At 38.6% G+C, this 21,142-nt stretch overlaps 1 protein-coding gene across 6 annotated transcripts in view; it reads left to right on the top strand.

Moving 5' to 3' along the window:
• The window catches only part of PIP5K1B (phosphatidylinositol-4-phosphate 5-kinase type 1 beta), a 330,783-nt gene that overhangs the window by 97,028 nt on the left and 212,613 nt on the right, over positions 1 to 21,142 (top strand). For all 6 annotated transcript variants that reach the window (XM_082471008.1, XM_082471013.1, XM_082471012.1 and 3 more), the window contains exons 2-3: positions 13,133 to 13,217; positions 16,376 to 16,444. In XM_082471008.1, the coding sequence (XP_082327134.1) occupies positions 16,376 to 16,444 (69 nt within the window). In that variant the 5' untranslated portion in view covers positions 13,133 to 13,217. The remainder of the gene's footprint in view (positions 1 to 13,132; positions 13,218 to 16,375; positions 16,445 to 21,142) is intronic.

Below are 21,142 nucleotides of genomic sequence, written 5' to 3'. Positions count from 1 at the left end.
GAGGTGGGGAGGGTACCACAGGCGGGGAGACAGCTGCTCTTAGAGCTCCCATGATAGTACACAGTTAGGAAGGCTTGAGATATTAGTCACCCTGACTGGCCCCCAAATTCCCACAGGCCCTGGCAGTGCCTGGGTTCTGACTGTGTTTTCATTGTCAGCACCACTCAGGGCTCTGTCCTTTCAGTCTCGAGCTCAACCTGGCCTTCTAGGTTCTCACCACCGTGACCACTGCAGCAACTGCTGCATTCACTCTTTCAATCCAGCCTTCTGTTCCCATTTCATCCTGTCTCCTTTTAAGCAATATTATTATTTTTAATATTATTGGCCTCCTACTCAAAAGCCTTCAGCAGGTGTTCTCTAGTTTTTCATATCTGTGGTTGGCTCCCAAGGCCATCTAGCCCGGGACTAATCACTGTCTCCAACTTCATCCCCCACTATTAGGTCAGGACGATCTTCCTCTCTCACCAGGAGTAGCTTTCCCAGATGCACCCACCGCTGTCACCTGACAGCTGCTGCATCCATTAGGGCTGCCTCCTCCAGACCCTGTCACCTCCTCTTCTCTGAACAACTCCTTTAGTCTTGATTCTCCAGTTAAATTGTTGGTTTGTTGAAAACAACTCTCTGTCAGGATGTCTCAAACCTGAACACAGAACTAGGGAAATTTAATATGCAGGGACTAATAACTGATTTATGATCTCATGGCCTTGGGTTTTTGGGGTCAAGTTTTTTTTTTTTTTTTGGTTTTTAATTTTTAATTGCATTTTTTAGAACATTCCATGTAAGCCCTCTGACTGTGATAATTGAATACCTGTTAGAAGCAAAGCCAAGTAAAAGGTATTAGCTCCTAATCCTGTTAAAGCCTTGCCCATTATTTCTGTGCTTTTGTTTTGGCTTCTGTTTTAAGCACCTTGACAACAGGGACCATCTTACTCATTGTCATTTCCCCCCAAAGTACCTACCATAGAAGTGCTGGAATCAATGTTTGGGTAAATGAATACTCTTCTGGGTGAGAGTGTGTCATAAGTGGTCATCTCACCACTGTTTTCCCTCTATCTAGACTTTTATATTTGTGCCTCGTTTGAAACTTCTTTTATTACTTGTTGACTATTAAGGTTATTAGCCTAGAACTCTAGAAAATTTTTCTCCTGCTCAGTCTCTTCTACTCTTCGGAGCATTTGCCATTCCCTTGAGCAGTGCGTTTCTTTGAGGGTCCTCTCTACCCCCATCTCTGTCCTTTCAGATTTCCCCTCAGACACACAGCCCCCAAACACTGGCAAAAAGAAAGTGCTTTGGGGTAAGCTACTACCTGTCCCTTGTTTGGAGGGCATATAGGAGATCTGTGTTGCTCTGGCTTTCTTTAAAGAAGATGAAATAAGCCCAGAAATGCCCTGAACACTGCTGCAGGAGCAAAACCAAATCGATTTTGGTTATTTTGTTTGGACTACTTTTTTTTTTTTAATTAATTTATTTATTTATTTATTTATTTTTGGCTGTGTTGGGTCTTGGTTTCTGTGCGAGGGCTTTCTCCAGCTGCGGCAAGCGGGGGCCACTCTTCATCGCGGTGCGCAGGCCTCTCACCATCGCGGCCTCTCTCGTTGTGGAGCACAGGCTCCAGAAGCGCAGGCTCAGTAGTTGTGGCTCATGGGCCCAGTTGCTCCGCGGCATGTGGGATCTTCCCAGACCAGGGCTCGAACCCGTGTCCCCTGCATTGGCAGGCAGACTCCCAACCACTGCGCCACCAGGGAAGCCCATGGACTACTTCTTTTTACCAGTCATGACTGCTTTCATTCCCATATGGTTTACACAGTTATTATTATTGGAATAATTGAATAATTTCTGAGGTATATACTCTTGGGGGGAAAAAAGAGGAAAATAGCTTAGAAATAAAATGTGGACAGAAAGCATAATCTGGTAAATAAAAAATGAGAAAGTTTACTGTGTAGTAAGAATATAATGTTGTGAAGTCTCCCCAATATCAAATGTCTAGTAAAACCTGGGAAAGAAAAAATGTAAGCATTATATAGAGGTAGAAAGTCCAACTCTGTGCAATTCTTAGTGACTGTCCCAGATGTCTCTGGGAAGAGACAAAAAAGTGACAATGTTTGTGAAGTCTTCATAGAGGCTTTTCCTTGTGCCAAATGGAAGCCCAGGTGTCATGACCATGTATGAATTTGCTCCTGACTTTCAGCTCTTTCCCCCACCCTCTTACCCTACCCCAAAACACACACAAACACACAGTAGGTCTTTGTGTATTTAACATGAAAACCAGGGCAGGAGAAGATTGTACAATAATGGTGTTTTCCTGAAAGGCTGTCAGTTGCACTGGTCTGGAACCAACACACCCGTCACAGTTGTTTCCATGGGCTACTTTCTTCTGTCTAATGTTTGCAGTGAAGGCTTAGTTTGAAAAGACGTATGAATTCTTTCAGCACAACCTTTGTTGGGAAAATGAATTACGAGCGGTTCATTTTATGCTGAGCCTTTTGTCATCGCCATTTATAGCTATTCTGTTTATTCACTTGGTGAGAGCCATTCTGAGAGTTGATGTGTGTGTTTCGTGAGAGACTCTAAGAGCCCTGCAATTTGTTTTGATTGGTCTCCATTTGGATTCATAGCGAGCAGGTGCCATCGTTTGGAATTGGTTTTGGCAGCAGCTTGGTTATATAAATATTAGATACATGAAACGAAACCTCATTTAAATTATTTTCATCAGTAGGAATAGGGGAGCCTTACACTGAATATAAGAGCACCACTGTTCTATTTTTACAGCTTCTGAGCTTACAAATGTGTAACATACCATATGTCTGAACATATGTGTGTATAGGTGGCCTCCTTTGTGCAGATACTCAACATGCAGATCTTCTGCATTTCTTTGAGAGTTTATGCAAATATTCTAAAGAAATAAATATGAGCCTATGATTTCTTAATATAACAGAAATTTTTTCCCATTTGAAAAATATAGGCATTTCTACTTTGGAAAATCTGTCAAAGATTGTTTTCAGTTTGGTGTATTTTTGTTGCTTATATTTAAGCCTTGGAAAATAACCTATCACATTTTTAAGCCTTTGGTTTTTCCTGTCCTGTTATTGTTGTTGTTTGTTGCCAAAACCACATTAAAAGAGTATTAAACCCCTTCCAAGTGCACGGGAAGGACTACAATACTTCTTACCTCCCCAGCAAAACTATTTACAAGGCTGACATTTTCCTAAGAATGACTTTCTAGGTTTTCATGAAAACCATATACATTTTTTACAAATTTATTTTTATTTAGGCAACGGACTGAACAGGGGTTTGTGATCATAGGTGCAATGAGCAATCTGGATGTCTGTTTGTAACCCTTTAAGTAACATCCTAAGCCTGCTTCTGGGTATATTCTTAAAATACAAGATTCAAGATCTCAGAGAACACGCCGGAAAATGTGTTAAATATGCTTCATCCTGCTGGGGCTTTCTTTAAGCTGCCATGGCACCTGGCATCTTCCTCACCCTCCACCTCTCAACCTTGTGGCCCCCAGAAACTGCTCAGTTTCAGTGTTCCTCATAAATGAAGCTTTCCATGGTCCCTACAGGCTGACTTGGGCAGTTCTTTCTCCAAGAACCCTAGTAAAGCACGTGGCATGTTGTATTGTACCTGTCCCCATGTCTGTCTCTCCTGCTGATGTGACTTCTTTGAGGACGAGAATCTGTATCTGTCTTTATGGCTCCAGGGCCAACCAAGCTCATAGCCTGACACGTACTGTTCAGTGATGTTGATGAATGCATGAAAAAGTGAACTAGTTTGATGGCAGATAAAATGAACTCAGAAGAGCATAATTTAAACAGAAATGATTAACATTAACAGGCAGACATGACCAAGGCCCAAATTGTGTTTTAATTGCTTTCTCTATTGGGAAATGATCTAGGAAATGTTACCATAGATAGCCTGAATGGCATGAAAACATTTGAATATGGCTAACTTGTGGAAGATCAATTCCCATAGGGCAGGTTGTACTCATGATGATCAAATGATTAGTGAGTCTCCTCCTCATTCCAAAGAGGATCTGAGGGGAGGCTCTACCCAAGAAACTTGGCGATGGCACCAAACCAGAAGCGCCACGTAACAGAGTCAGCAGGATTCGTGGTAGAAAAGAAGTGGATAGGACCCAAGGTCATAGAGAATCAGTAGCACAGATGGACCGAAAACCAAAGCCTTCAGAGGCCTCTTGCACTGTTCTTCCCATTAGTCCTTGTTGCGTTGCTTCATCGGTGTTTAATGAAGAGGTTGTTTTCATGGGAAGATCAGTAAGGACTCATGGCTACTGCCCCTCGCCTCTTGTATCTATAGATTGGCCTACTTAGTTGGGTAATTTGATAATTAGTCATTTCCCCCCTCATTTGGCCTTGCATGAGGAGCAAACTCATCTGTGGCAAATTAAAAATACTGACTTCGATGGCCCTAGCTGGGAAATTAGAGGTTGAAAGGGTTGCATCTGACTAATTCGAATATGGCCCCCAAGTATAATATATCTAAAACCTTCGGTAACTGTAGAGTTTTTGTTCTTGTTTTTTTTTTAACACCTTTATTGGAGTATAATTGCTTTACAATGGTGTGTTAGTTTCTGCTTTATAACAAAGTGAATCAGCTATACATATACATACATCCCCGTATCTCCTCCCTCTTGCGTCTCCCTCCCACCCCCATCCCACCCCTCTAGGTGAGCACAAAGCACCGAGCTGATCTCCCTGTGCTATGCGGCTGCTTCCCACTAGCTATCTATTTTACGTTTGGTAGTGTATATATGTCCATGCCACTCTCTCACTTCATCCCAGCTTACCCTTCCCCCTCCCCGTGTCCTCAAGTCCATTCTTTAACTGTAGAGTTTTAAAAAGCTCCCCTACCACCTTGTAAACTCAGAAATGCCCTCCAGGTTGAGACTCACTGATGTCGAACAAGTTTTACAGGAAATAATTATGTAAATTAATACTGTCAGCTAACCTCCTGATTGCATTTACAAATTGAAAAATGCAATGCAATATTTAGTAGACAGTCTTCCAACATTTTGTCAAATAACCAGGAGGGAGAGTGTGGTATGGTAGAATGAGCAGTAGATTTGAAGTCAGACAGCTCTGGATCAAGTCTCAGCCCCACCACCTCTTGACTTGACCCCAGGCAAATTGTCCCATGTCACAGCCTCACTCCTACACTTAATGAAGAGGCTGCAGTAGACCCTGGCTACTTTGTAGTGATCTATTTAAGCTCTTTGCAAATCCCCAGAGTCATAAAAATAGAAATGTTTGTACCAGCTCCTAGCCTGCCTCCCAATCCACATTTTCCTTGGGAACCATGTATTTTGTGCATATCATTAGCTCATATCTGCTTTCCCACATTCATACTTTTATCTCATTTTTGTATCTCATTCTGTAACCCATCACTGGCCTGTTTGTCCTCAAAGCCATTCCTCACTCTTCTCCTGTTCTGTGTCACAGGGCAGGCATTCCTAGAGGATACATTTCTCGGGCTCCCTGTGTCACATGGTTTTCAGTAGGCTGGCCCATGGGAGCCATAGACAGGGATTGCTGGGTAGATGGGCTGAGGGAGAATCTAGAGTGTATCCCCCTCTCTCTGTCCTGGGTAGTATCCCCAACAGTGACTGTCTTCACCGTGCCTCCAAATGTACCCCCTCCTTCTGTAGTTCCAACCTCTTCCAGTTCACCCTCGCCATGATGTTCTGCAGATCCCTCCAACTTTTGAGGTCTGGTAACACCCCTTCCCTTGGTGTGCCTCTAGCCCTTGGGGTGCCGATGTTAGTCTCTGCATTTCATCACCATCTTTTGCTTAGCTTTTTAACTCATCCATCACTTTTATAACTAATTCCATGTCTTAAATTCTCTTTCTTTAACATACCCAGAATAGGTTCTGTGTTCCCTCCTGGACCCTAACATCTCTCTTGAAGTGATAAAACATATTTATTGCCCCTACTGCTTAGAGTAGCTTAGAAGAACCCAAGCCCTTGAGGCATACTGAAAAAACTGATTCCCCAGACCAACCATGCAGAGGCAGTGATTTAGTCGTTTTGGTGCATGGCCTGAGAACCTGAATTTTCATAAAGCTCCCCAGTGGTTCTGATGCTCAACATTGGTAAAGAGAACAGCAAACCAGGCTGAGATGGAGCAGTTTGGGAGTTGCTATATTTATTCACCACTAAGGGCTTCACTTCTACAAACCAGCTTCACAGCGAGAGCCTCAGCAAAATTAAAAATGACTGCATCCCATGGATGTTATAGGACAGTCAGTTACAAGTGTCAGAATCATACAAGCTAAATTGAAGAATGCCAAAGGATTCGTTGCAGGATTAAATGAAATCTTTTTTGTGACAGCATCTCACACATAGTTGTTGCTCAGTAAATGATAGTCTTGCCTTCCCTCAAATTGAATGAAAGCATAGAAATGTAGCAGGCTCTGAAATAGTATAAATTATTTATTCCTTATGCTAACAGAATCCAGATACCAAATACCAGAAAGAATAGATAAGCCATCAACAAGTCAAAAAAAATTTCATTGCTTGGCATGTATTATTGTTAGCTGAGCTGGTGTTTCAACAATCTAATCATATGACACTATAAATTGGCTCTGTTTAATGTCAGAAATAATTTAAGAAAATAAGTTCTAACTGGGAGTCTCGTGTCAGATTACATATTAACACATCTCCTAAGGAGACCTGAGTCTTATGATTCTGCCCTTACTTGGCCATTAGAATTTCTGCATTCCAGACTCTTGCCAGAGACTATAATTTTGAGTGCTCTCCTGTCCAGTTCTTATCAAAAGGTTGGTCACGAGAAATAATTTTCAGAGAGCACTGCCTGAAGGATATGAAGTCCGTTCATTCCTCAGCTAGATAGCCTACATATTATTCATGGTTTAAGTCATCAGATCTCCATGTAACAGCTTCTTGTCAGTTTCCCTTTGCTGGGCAGGATTGATGAAAAAAGACACATCTGTCCTTATGGAATTTTTGAACTATGTGTTAAAAGAGAAAACTCTCATAGGTTTCTAGACAGAGAAAACCAATAAGTTACCAAGACAGAAGCATCAGACTAGCATGAAACTACTCATCTGCAGGCCAGGAAGCAAGGAGACAGCAGTGTCATATCAATAGGGAGATGAAAGAAAGGGCTGGGAGCCAAGAATCCAAGAGATCTAGTTATACATAGGGACAAAGGAATGACATTTCTGGACGTGGAATGACACAGAGCAGACCATCCATGTGCCACTTCTGAGGAACTACTTGAGAAGTTGTTCCAACTGAATGAAAATTGAATCAGAGCAAAGGTGTTCGGATAGGAGGAGATGAAGAGCCAAAGAAACAATGATGAGCAATGAACCTTGTAAAACTTATAGTCAAGTGTAAATAAATGTTAATAATATGACTGTGAACTATAAATTGTTCATTAAGAAGAGCTGTGTCAACTAAGAGGAGCTTTTTAGTGGTTCAAAATGGAGCAGTCGGTGAGAGAGTAAAAATATTCCATATATCTCCTCTTGGGGAGGAGTAAGAGAAGAGATGTCATGGGTTGGGCTCTCTAGAAGCAGGCACTGGGACAGAGTTTTGGGTGCAAGATGTTTTTAGGGTCAAAAAAACATATATTGAAGTCCTAACCCCCAGTACCTGTGAAACATGACTTCATTTGGAAATAGAGTCTTTGCAGATGTAATGAAGTTAAGATGAGGTCATTGGGTGGGTCCTAATCCAATAGGACTGGTGTCAGTATAAGAAGAGGAAAATGCCATGTGAAGGCAGACAACAGAGGCAGAGACTGGAGTGATGCAGCGGCATGCAAAGGAACGCTCAGGATCAACGGCCACCACCATGCAGCTAGGAAGAGGAAAGGAAGGATGCAGTCCAGAGCCTGGGGGGAGCAGGGCCCTGCTGACACCTTGATTTTGGACTTTCAGCCTCCATAACTGTGGGAGGATGAATTTCCGTCGTTTTAAGCCTCACAGTTTGGAGACTAATACAACCTGTGAAAGGAGGAGGGGGGAAGCACGGTCAGGCAAGCAGAGGAAGAAGTCAGACTTCCATGTAGGACCCACAAAGCTGGGGCCAACTCAGTAGGGAGCTGCCCCATCGTTCAGTCACAGGCTGTGTGCAGCCCCAGAGAGGCCAGGGCCTGGGTGAGGTGGCTCCCTGCAGAGGCAGACCCTGAAAGGGCTGGCAGCCCGAGGTGTCTGCTGACCACACTCTTAGTGGTGAACAACCTTCCCTCCTTGAGGGGAGATCTGGGTGGCACAGGTCTGTGTCTAGCACAGTAGACCAAAGGAAAAATGCCTGGGTAGTGGGATGGCATAAAGTCATTTTATTATTATTTTTTTTTTACTAGAAATATATAGACTCTTAATGGTTTAAAAATAGAAAGATAATTATGAGCAAAATATATGTGGAATAAAAAATTTCAATTAATGGGAAAAATAGAATTGTAAATTTTATTAACCCAGCAAGAAAGGAATGGATAAAAATAAATGCAGGAACCATAAATATAATTAATAGTAAACAAATATGATGGAAGTAAACCAAATATAATCTAATCACAATAGATGTGAATTTGTTAAGTCCCCTTTCAAATGACAAAGACTCTTAGATTGGTTAAAAAAAAAAAAAATCCAGTTTTAAGCTATTTGTCAGGAACACAGCTGAAACCAAATGACAATAACTAAAAAAGCTGAAGATAAAAAAATGAACAAGAAGATGCCAAGCATGTGCAAATAAAAGGAAGGATATTAGCATCAACTAAGATGGAATCCAAGACCAAAATTATTAAATAAGAAAAAAAGATACTTTTGCAGATAAAGAGTACAATTCACAAGGACACTATTATACATATAGCCTTTGTACATGGCCAGCATAGTTATGGAAATTTTAAGGCAAAAAATAAAAAGTAGAAATACAGGAGAATATGATTAACCTATAACCATATCAGAGAATTTTACTGTATTTTTTCATAATTTGACAAAGTAGACAATGTTATAAGGTGGTAATAATATAGTGTTTTTCTACCCTATAAATAGGGCACAGGCACGTTTTTCTCTTGTGTCTACGGAACATTTACAGAAAATTATTTCTATGGCCATAGGAAAAAACTTGAATTTGGGTGGGAGGGGAAATTTTACTTATCCCATGTTTTGATCCCAGTGCAATAAGCAAGAATATGGCAATGAATGAAAAGATTAATAATTAAAATATAAATGCTTAACGTTAAGAAACTCTCTTATAGATGATTCCTGGATCAAATTGAAAATCAAGTCCAAAATTACAAATTATTTGGAAATTAACTAAACAGAATACTTCACATCAAAATTTATGAGGAAATCATTAATATATTCAGGAATACTTTGTAGCCTAAGTGATTTTAATACTATTTTTTTTAAAAAGTGAAAATAAACGAGTGCATCTAAGAAATTCTTTAAAGCCCAAAGAAAGAAAATATTAAAAGCTAAAATTGGGGCTTCCCTGGTGGTGCAGTGGTTGAGAATCTGCCTGCCAACGCAGGGTACACGGGTTCGAGCCCTGGTCTGGGAAGATCCCACATGCCGCGGAGCAACTAGGCCCGTGAGCCACAACTACTGAGCCTGCGCGTCTGGAGCCTGTGCTCCGCAACAAGAGAGGCCGCGATGGTGAGAGGCCCGCGCACTGCGATGAGGAGTGGCCCCCGCTCGCCGCAACTAGAGAAAGCCCTCGCACAGAAACGAAGACCCAACACAGCCATAAATAAATAAATAAATAAATATTTTTAAAAAAAAAGCTAAAATTAATGGAAATGGCCACAAAAACAAATAATAGAAAAGGGAAGTCTGACTAACAAAAATACATATTTATAACATATACATGCAACATATAATACATATACATTTTATGTCTATACACACACACACATATATGCATACATGCACACACACACCCCATCAGGAATAAGGAAAAAGGCATTACTTGGATCCCAAAAGAATCGAAAGAATTCAGTAACAAAATATTATGTGTTAACTTTATGACAATAAATTAAAAAATCTAAAGGAAATCGATGGCTTTCTAACATAATATAAATTATGAAAATTTGATTCAAAGAAAGGTTATAAATTCCAAGAAATGAATAATCCCAAAAAACTAAGTGCATATAAAAAGCCATCCAATTTTATGAAAAGCATTAATTTTTTAATACCAAAACCTGATAGAGATGGGAGAAAAATCATTCAATTTCAATTATGGAAATATCCTTTTAAAAATGGTAGCAAATCAAACCCAAGTTAGGGTTTTTCTAGAAATATAATTTTTAATTGTGAAGTTTCTCAATGTTATATTTGGCACAGTAGAATAAAGGAGAACAATTATATGATTATATTAACTGATGCTGAAAATGCATTTGATATAATTCAGTAGACATTCCTAATAAAAAGTAAAGTAGAATATAGCAGAAAGAAGCTACTATGCTACCAAACAAACAAAAACATTATAGAGGCTGGTGACTACTGTAGGATTATATTATAAATACCAAGCACTACTACTGTTACTCAACTGCTATTATTCAACTTTTTTTTAGAAGTTCAGTGAATGTAATAGGAAAAGAAATAGAAGTAAGATGTATAAATATTGCAGGTAATGTGATTGAGACTCTACCTAAAATCTTTTAAAATTCTGTAAGAGGATTTGATTAAATGACTGGGTGAAAGATAATAGATGAAACCCAATCATTTTCTTTCTGTGAGTTAATAACCAGTTAGAAATGCAAATAGAAAAATCCCTATTTAAAAGCATGACAAACTAAAGTATCTGGGAATGAATTTAGTAACACATAAGACAAAAACCAAAAATATGGTTGTAGTAAAAGATATAAAATAACATTTGAAGAAATAGAGAACTATACCATGATTTGAATAAGAAAACTTAAAATTCCAAAGATATTAATGCTTCCCAAAGTAGTATGTAAATTTAATATAATTCTAGTCAGAATTCCAACTTGGCAGGGGGTTGGTGGGGTGGACGTGTTTTCAGGTTAAGCAATGTGATTTTCAAGTCCATATAAAAATATAAACTTGCAAGAAAAATAGTGTGGGGAACTTGTAGCAGCAGCATGTTACTGCATTTAAGACAACTTATTAGCTTAGAAATCAACAAGTAAGTCTTTGGAACAGAGAGCCTAGAATATATTGAGGTATATAGGAAAACTTAATATTTGCTAAAGGAGGCATGAAGGCGTGTCCTTCCAGTAAGAAGAAGGTAGATTATAAAGTAAATGATGTTGGGGCAATTAGCTATCCATCTGGGAGAAGATGAGGTTAGATTCCATTTGAAGCAAAGATCTAATGTTAAAAATGAACTATAAAGGTACTTGAAGAAAATATAGGAGAATGCATGTAGTGTAACATCAGGCTTGGGAGAACTCTCCCAAGTAAGACAGTAAATCCACAGTCCATCTAGGAAAAATTAGTAGATTTGACTATGTAAATATTTAAAATGTCTACCTGACAAGACACCATAAACAGAGCCAAAAGATGAACAATAGCTTGCAGCTCATATGACAGAGTTAATGTTTAATATACCAGGAGATCTTACAGATTGATTATAAAAGAAAAAAAGATAAACAGCACAGTATAAAAATAAGCAAAGGACATGAACTGAAAATGTAAATCACCAGTAAACCTATGAAGAGGATAGGCCCCGTTAGTGGTAAGAGACCGTGAAGTAAAATGACTGAGGTGTCATTCTCTGCCCATTAGATTGGCAAACATTTTAAAGATGGCGAACATCCCGTGCTGATTAGTATGTCATTAAGCAGGTACTCATTATGCACTGTGGGACTCATTGCTTCACCCTTTTTACAGAAAAGAATGTAACAAAGGTCCTTCAAATACTTAATGCACTTATCCAGTTTGGATCAATTTCCAGGATTCTTTCCCACAGAAATAAAAGTACTAGAACATTAAAGATGTTTATGTAAGTCTGTTTATTCCTTCTCTGGTTACAGTAGCCAAATCTGGAAACAGTCTGCATGTTCGTCCAGGAGGGAGTGATTGCTTAAATGATGGTGTATCCATTTTGTGGAATATGGTACAATTATTTTTTTTTAAAGGTTACACCATAGGATTCCATTTGTAACATTTTTTTTTTTTTTTGGTTGCGCCAGGTCTTAGTTGCGGCAGGCGGGCGCCTCTTAGTTGTGGCTTGTGGGCTTCTTAGTTGCAGCTCGCTGACTCCTTAGTTGTGGCATGCGAACTCTTAGCTGTGGGATGCAAGTGGGATCTAGTTCCCTGATCAGGGATTGAACCCAGGCCCTCTGCATTGGGAGCGCGGAGTCTTAACCACTGCACCACCAGGGAAGTCCTGATACAGTTATTTTTAAGTGAGAGAGATATATAATATAGATTTGAAAAATATCTTGAAAATGCTGATAGAAGTGGCTGAAATAAGTGTGTGCGTGTGTGTGTGTAAGCATAGGGAAGATTTTGGAAGGTTAATCAACAAACTGTTACCATTGGTTATCTCACTGGGGAGAAACTGATGGGACCTTATTCATTTTTACTTTAAATTGTATTTTTATAATTGGTTACCATAAGCAAGTATCTCTTTTGTATAAAAACATAATTATAGGGCAAAAAGGTTTGTTGAACTGTCTTTGAAGTTGTGTTATTGAAACAACCTTCACGAAAATCACAGTTGATTAATCACAGGGATAATATTGCAAAATTATCCACACATCACTTGGGGTCTCTTTTATGAAGACCCACAGGAGAAATTTCCACTGCAGCCTCAATCCCCAATGTGGTTCATTTGAGCAACTGACTTGTTTTTATCTTATGAACATTGGGCATTTATGTAACTGATTATTTCTTCCTCTGCTGTGACCACTAGGAATCTCAGAGTCAAACTGGAGACTGACCAGGGTATTCAACAACTATACAGGATTACATGGCTCACATTCTGTGCACAGCCCATACTGCTGGCACCATCTTGTTCCTCACCTTTATCTTCCCTTTATTTATACACACATTTCTTTATTTTAGTTTTAACTGATTGCATTGTGTGTATCCCTATAGCCACCTCTGATCTTTTCTGGGAGATGAAGTAGAGGTATGAATAAATAATGAATAGTGATTTCTATTTTAACAGGAACCTGGGAAGGAAAACAGTCTCAACAATGAATAGGCTACTCATCACGACCAATTACAGATGACTTGCCATTTCATTTACAAAGGTAAGGAAGTACAGTCTATATTTTTAATTAATTCCAACAGACTCATTATAAGCCCTTAGTCTTTTATTTTATATTTACAAATACTCTAAATATGTATCTAGTTCATGGCCTTTAACTTTGACATTATCAAATTGAAAACAAACAGCAAGCAAATAGAAACAGGAAATTTTGTGGATGTTGGCATGCCAAAAGGGGCAGAACCCAGGAGATGTGGTCTCTGCTATTAACTACTGTGTATGGTTAAATATTTGACTATCATTAGTGTTTTCCTTATTTTTAAATGTAGCAGTGCTCACTGCAGAATACTTGGAGAATATAGCAAAATATTAACATGATAACTCAAAGCATTCACAATCCCATCATCTGTAGATAATTACCAGTACTTCTGTGAATTTCTTTCCTCCTTCCTTTATGCATATGTAGAAATATATATGATTATAATGTTTTTAAAAGCAATGTTTTTAATCCATACTTACCTTGGCTTCCATAGTCATAAATGATGTACCTTAACGAGTGCAGAACATAGCAAGTCTAGGAAGAGACAGTAATTGTCACTGTGACCATTTTAATAGCCATTTGCAGTTGACCAGAGCATCCCCAAGCATCTCATTTGCCTCTCCTACATGGATGTCCTGGTGAATAAGTCCGTGTGACCTTTGTTAAACATCATCCTACAGAAACAAACAAACAAAAACCTTTGAATCCAGGTGATATCTCATGGTCTGCTTTTAACATTATTATCTGTTTTGTGCTGCTTAAAGGGAATTGTTTTTTTAAAATATATTAAGTTTACCTACTTCTCTTCTTTTCTACTGTCTAGTCAGGAATGATTTACAAAGTAATAAAAAAAGACTCATCATCTGTCCTTCATTCATGCCAATTTGTCAACCCCTCATTAAGACTGTATTTTCAAGCCCTTTCAACATTGCTCTTGAAGTTTTTCGGTTTTAAAAGCTGCAAAGGCTTAGAAGTGAAATTACTGAAATGGCATTACTTTAGGGAAGTCTTCATTCTGTGGGCTCTATCAAACAGTTGAAGATTAAGGAAAATCCTACTCTTACTTATTAGCAGTAGTACATACTAAATAGTACAAACATACCCTAATACAGAAATAGGGATCAAATATCAGATAACTCCTTATATATTCTTATAGTGATTATGTAATTTGAGCTTTCCAGGGGAATGATACAGGGTTGGGTTTGGTTTTTACCCTGAACCTGATATTGTAAAACCTTTCAGATATTCCAATTCCACTAATATATTATTCAAAACTCATATTATGAAGTAACTAGAAAAATCAATTATTCTTTAAATAAATTAAGCAGATACAGTGTGGGAAGCAGTAGTGTATGAAACATCTGTCCTTGAAAACTTCATATTCAAATACGGACAGATTGAATGGAGACAAATGGAACTGAAAGTTTATCTAAGACAATGCTTGGATTGGTGGGCAGTCATAGGTCTGGTGAGGTTGGCTTACCATGGTCCATTCTTTCATTTTCTTGGGTGGTTTTTAGTCACATCCAGCTCATGGCAGTCATTTATTTCCCATACAGAGAAATGACTGGCAGATCCTTAGGTTTAGTGCACACTATGTCTATTAAAAGCCCAAGATTTAAAATGTGCTTCAAAGGCTTATGAGAAAGTCAGAAGTTTTCTCCTCCATGGTGTATAGAATGCTCTTCACTGCAATTTAAGATAAGACCCTTAAATATCATGGCACCCTGAGTTATGTAGTTATCCTTGTTTACCACATAGGTAACTGGTTTTAAGAAATCAGATGAATTAGAAAATGTAAAAACCTTATTTTTAAAAGATGAGAGGAGCACATGTTTAAACATCTGACACCTCCCGATGAAAAATAAAATTTTATCTAAAAGCATTGGAAGAAATCACAAAAATAGTCAATAGTTTTAAGTATGAAAAATGTAAAACTTCTCCATGTCATAATTATAAAACAAATTAAAAGACAGCAGCATGGATGATACTAATAATGTGCTTGTGAACAGATTAATAACCTTAATACATAAAAATCAATAAGGAAACCACTAATATTACTAGCCTTAATAGGTAAAACATCAATACCTAAGACCCCAATAGATCAGTGGACAAAATAATAGAAAAGTTGAAAGAAGAAATACAAAGAGCCAGAAAAAGATATGCAAACAATGTTAACCTTCGCTAATAATTTTCAAGGATGCAAATTAAAATCAGGAGGTGCTTCCTTTCACCTGTCAAATTAGCAAAGATAGTTAAAATGATAATAGTCATTGCTAAGCGTGTAATGAAACCAGCTCCCACTCATTGCTGATAGTGTGAATGGGTGTGTTCTTCTTGGAAAGAAATTTAGCAATATGTGGTAAGAGCTTTCGATTTTTTAGTGACCTAGTAATTCTAGGAAACTAGTCCAAGAAAACATTGAAGGTGGACAAAGATAGAAACACACAATCATTACTGTTGCATTATTTGTAGAAACAAAACCCCTGATCCACCTCAACTGTCCTTCAGTGTTGGCATTGTTAACTAAAGTATTAACGCACAATTGTGTTCACCCAGTGCTGTCTCCTGCGACTAGAAAAAATTATTCTTACAATGAGATTTTTATAATCAAATGGGAAAATGCTTATTACATAAGTGTTCAGCGAAAAATGCTGTGTTAAGATAGTATCATAATATTTTTAGTATGAAAGTGCATGGAACAAAAGGTGGAAACAAACATACCAAAATGTGAATAGTGGAGTTGCCCAAGGGCAGTAGAACTGGGTAATGTTTTTGTTCTGATTCATGTTTTTGGTACTTTCCAGATATTTTTACAGGAAGCATATATACCCAGAAGAATAGGGAAAAGAAATTAATTTTTTAAGGCTTTGTAGAAAGAAACTTATACACATATGATCTGGGCTTGGACTTCCATGGCCTCTTTCTTAGAGCGTACGGAGTAAAATATGCTGCCAAAATGATTTATATGTAAAGCTTTATTTTGGAAAGACTGGGGAACACAGAATTTTTTTTTAGTATTCTGAGAAATCTCTTCCTTTCTTGGAGACAACAGCATAACAACAAAAATGTAATTAACCAAAACAGGTAACAACATTATTAGCATATTGTATTTCAGAGTAGAATATCTAAATTCAAATAGGTACATTTTTCTCTTGTAGATGTCGTCTGCTGCTGAGAATGGAGATGCAGCACCTGGGAAACAAAATGAAGAAAAAACCTATAAAAAGGTGAGTGAGTGTGTTATCTTCTTTTTCCAGCTCAAAAAGAGGAACACTTTTATTGCTTAGAATGCTAATATTGCCATAAGCCTTTTCTTCCTCCAAAGCATTTGTATGTAAGTTACCGCCTTAGTTTCCTATTTCTGTAACAAATTACCACAAAGTTAGTGGCTTAAACAACATAAATGTATTCTCTTACAGTTCTGTAGGTCACAAGTCTGGCATGGGTCTCACTAGTTCAAGATCCAGGTGTCTACGGGGCTGCATTCTTTTCTGGAGGCTCCAGAGAAGAGTTCATTTCCTTGTCTTTCCCAGCTTCTTGAGGCTGCCTGCGTTGTCTATATCATGATTTCTTTCCAACTTCAAAGCCAGCAAAGGCCAGTTGAGTCTTTATCAGGCCCTATCACTCTGACACTTTAAAGGATGCTTGTGATTACATTGAGCCCTCCTGGATAGTCCAGAATAATCCCTTTATTTTAAAGTCATCTGATTAGCAACCTTAATTTCTTCTCCACCCTTACTCCTCATTGTCACATAATGTAGCATATTCACAGATTCCAAGGATTTGAACATAGACATCTTCGGGGGGCCATTTTTCTGCCCACCACAGTTACCATGATATAGAACATTGACAGAAGGTAGTTACCTGAAAACCCTTTTTATTCCTAAGAAGAAGGCTCTTATGTGTGTGCAGTGTTCCTTTGTTCACTATGTGAATCTTTTAATTGACTTGCTACTTGCCACCATAATTTTAAACATTTTCTACCTTTAAAGAAGATTTTTAGCATGGAATTTCATCTCACCCCTTTCTAAGCCTCTCAGATTCCATGTCTTCAGCCCATTTCACAAAAATCTCTTTCTAGACTTCCCAGAGTATTTTGCCTGACCACTCTTTGACTTCAATAAATTCTTGGTTCCTAGCAACCAAGCTAATGTTCCAGAAGCGTTACTGGGTAATATATGTTCCCAAGCACTGCTGTTCCTGATTTTAAATGGACTATACATTTTAGCTTTTTAGCTTTTAAAAGACCTTGCCCTCCTCCTCTCTGGGGAGTAGAAGGTTTGTGTATTGAAGCTTTAATATACCTTAACATTTCCTTTTGCCTTTTACTCTGTAATGGATAGCTAGCAAAAAGTTTTGTCATAAAGTCACATGAGCCATGTGATCTGCCCACAGATTCAGGTCATGGAACTAACATGATGTATTTCCTGCTCCATTTTTATGTGGAATAACATGCCCTTTTTCCTGGTATATCTTTTCTTCTGACTTTTCTACTCAGCCAAACCTAGAAGTATAAACAGAGAGCTTGCCATCCAAAGTGGTGATGTGTTTGGGGAACAGTAGGTTAAAGATTCACGAGCTCACAAGTGTCATGTTACAGCTTATAAAATTTGTTAATCTGAACAGAGGCAGCAATACATTATTATTTATTTTCAGACACAGGTGGAAAACGAAACCCTATCTCATTTACCCAAGATTCTTTGTAAATTCAGTCATACATGGGACCAACACAGAGATGGTCAAACTGCCAGCCTGGCATTACTTCAGAGCAGTTTCAGGCAGTTTTCTCAGTCAGCATCAAGATGCATTGTGATTCTTGATTGTGTTCTGATTTACAGGAGCTCTTTAGTAATGCAAAAGTAATAGAAGGCATGTGACCATGCGATCTTGGAGTTTACTAAGTGTGTCTTGCTCAAGAATTAGTAAAATACGTTTTCAGTAATATTATAGGTATGATTCTATGATGAATGTCCCTAACAGGGTATCTGACTCAGCAATGTTGGGAAGGTTATAAAAACTAAAAATTGTATTGTATGATAGCAAATAATTCTGAAAAATAAAGAGAAGATGCAGGAAACTTATGAGGACCAAAAAAAACAATGATTTTTTTTTTTAATGGGTGATGGCATAGGGACCTTTTTGATGACCTCTGATTTTAAAGGGAAGGTTAGCAAGGGAGGAGGAGGAGGACCCTCTCTATAAGAAAAGTACCAAGACACAACATAGTGCCTAGAACTTTAGCCCTCAGTTAATATGGTGTTATTATGCAAAGTAGGAAGAAGGGATCACTTAGAGAAAATGTTGCTTCGCCAACAGGTTAACAGCTCAGCTGAACTATTCAACTGAATTCTTCTCCATTAAGCAAAAGGCCTTTAAACTGGATGTGTTAATGGTGGTGTTAGGAGTGGTGATAGTAAGAGTTACATTAGCTACTGCAAATGTGTTTGTCTCTAGGCTCAGCTGAACCATGTCCCAGATGAAAGGACTTGAAGCTAGAATAGGGAAACCACTGAGTGTGAGCTTTGAAAAATCGGGAGAATGGAAGACTTATCAAAAGGCAGGAGATGAGCAAATATCATCCCTATTTTCAAAAACGAGGAAAAGGTACATTCTGGAAACCAGATGTGAGACTGTGCCTCGGCATAATTTGAGCATGGGTTAGTAAACATATAGCTATATACATTTAGAGAAGAAACACATGTCTTTTACAAACCTGCAGAGGTTCATAAAGATAGAGTTTATGTCAAATTAACTGTATTTCCTATTATGAAAGAATCATTAAATTGGTCGCAGATACGGAGACTTCTCAAGTTTAGTGGATCTTGATTTAAAGGTACCTGGAACATTCTTGTCTCTACTGACATGATGCAAGTTGACCCTGTGTAGCTTCATAATTTTTACCCATGACCTTCATGAAGACATCAAATTTATACTTTGCAAATGTGCAGATGACAGAAAACTGGGAATGTTAACAGATTAGGTGGGTGTCATCAAGGCTTATCATTAACTATTTCATTTCATTAACTATTTATTAACTATTGTCCCTTGCATTTCATTAACTATTGTCCCTTTTACAAATACTTTAAAATTGACTTTCTTTCCCAGCCCTGAAGCCCTGATCATGGGGTATGCTCCTTTTTAATGAGGAGTTTGATGACCAATTGGATTTTACCTGTGACTGAAGCCAATCCAGGTTAAAAACACTCTGATCTTGGGTGCTAGACGTGAGAAGGGTATCAAAGGAGTTTATAAGGAACTTACGGTTGAGTGGGAGAGCCAAGACATGAAAACAGTTTCAGAACACAGTTGTCTATAACAAAGGTTCAAAAGAGGAGAAATCAATATGGGTTAGAGTTAATGAGCGGGTTTAGGCTTTCTGTGTCAAGATTCATTGGGCAGCTGCCGGCAACACTCAGCGTCATGAGTGCTGTGATGTCCACGTGTTTTTAGGGAACACTCAGAGTTCATGGAACACTGTTATGCTCTCTGAGTTTCAATTATTTGCATGTGATTATTTAGGCCGCCTGCTTTTTGTTCTTCCAGTTGACCATTTCTCTAATCCATTATCAGTTCCTGACAAGCCCAGGAAGAGTAGCTAAAATCAGTTGGGAAGGTTAATGTCTTCAGCTAATGGCTGAGATAAGAATTCTGCTTTTAGCTGCTTAGAGCAAACATGATGCCCATGAAGACGGGCGCTAAGGGCCGCCTGGCTTCGTTACAGAGCGTAGTATTTCTGTTCTCAGTTCATTTATTGGGTGTCTTTCACAAGAATTGTAAATGCAGGGGCCTTAAGAGGCCAGGCAGATAACAAGGGAGTAAAACAAGCAGGGGGAAGGTGGTAAACAGGAGAATACACTCCTTTTATAAAGGGGACAGGTGGCCTTAAACGCTAGCTAATAGGGCTTTGCATGACTCCTCGCCCAGGGTTGCCAGATAACTGATTTTTCAAGAAACCAAAAATGTAGATTCTGGTGTAAAATCTCCTAATTGTTAAAGATTGGCAACCGATTCAAAAGTGTTCAGAAATACACTCTGGAAGAAAGACTGTACATAGTGGAAGATAACAAAGACTCTGGCCCCTTCCCCAAATGATTCTCCTTTTAAAAACTTTCATGGTCTAGCAGAATGTTGCGGTTAGTTTTTGGACAGGAGTCCGCCATGTCCCCAGGTGCTGGCCTCCTGAATAAAGCAACCTTTCCGTTCTTACCAAAAAAAAAAAAAATACACTCTGGAAAAAGCAACAAACTGTGTCAGTCATATCTGGTCCTCACATGGTGGCCAGTTTGCAATCTCTGAACTGTTTGGGTAGAGAAGTGAGATAGGAGAGGAAGATGTAAAAGATATGCGTGTAAGGCCCGGTCTCTGCTTCCTATATCCATACAATTTATTTAAGAGAAAAAAATAGATAGGAGGCCCATGTGAAAAAAATTAAATAACAACTCAAAATGGTATGAAGCGCTAAGACAAGTGGCATTTCACTTAATCCTCTAGCAAGTCCTGACAAGCCCCAAGTTCCTTACAGTCTTCTGGGGGAAAAGTCCTTTTCTTGGACTTGTTTGTTAGCAGAACATTTTGCTGGGATAAAAAGTTCTTACATGCCTCATTGCTTTTTGTCATGGCAGAAAATGCCACTCATTCGATGACTGTGCATTGACTAACCCAGTCATTTGTCTCAATGATGGGGAATCCGATGGGCACAGGCACAGAATCAGGGATGAACGTGATTTGTTGGAGGGACAGTAGAGTCTGACCTAGACAAAGCTACGTGTCATTGTTTGGGGAAAGCAGAGGCAATTTCAGAAGTATGGGCTGGCTCTAAGTGACAGCTAGCTTTGAGTGCTGGTTGGAGGAGTTTGGATTTCATGTTCTGAGCCAGCACTGTCCATTAGAACTCTTGGCAATGATGGAAATGTTCTATAATCTGT

Source organism: Balaenoptera physalus, assembly GCF_965194825.1.
Source record: "Balaenoptera physalus genome assembly, chromosome: 7".
In the NCBI taxonomy this organism is placed as follows: domain Eukaryota; kingdom Metazoa; phylum Chordata; class Mammalia; order Artiodactyla; family Balaenopteridae; genus Balaenoptera; species Balaenoptera physalus.
The sequence above is the reverse complement of the archived record's forward strand: the minus strand, read 5'-3'. Positions and strand labels throughout refer to the sequence as shown.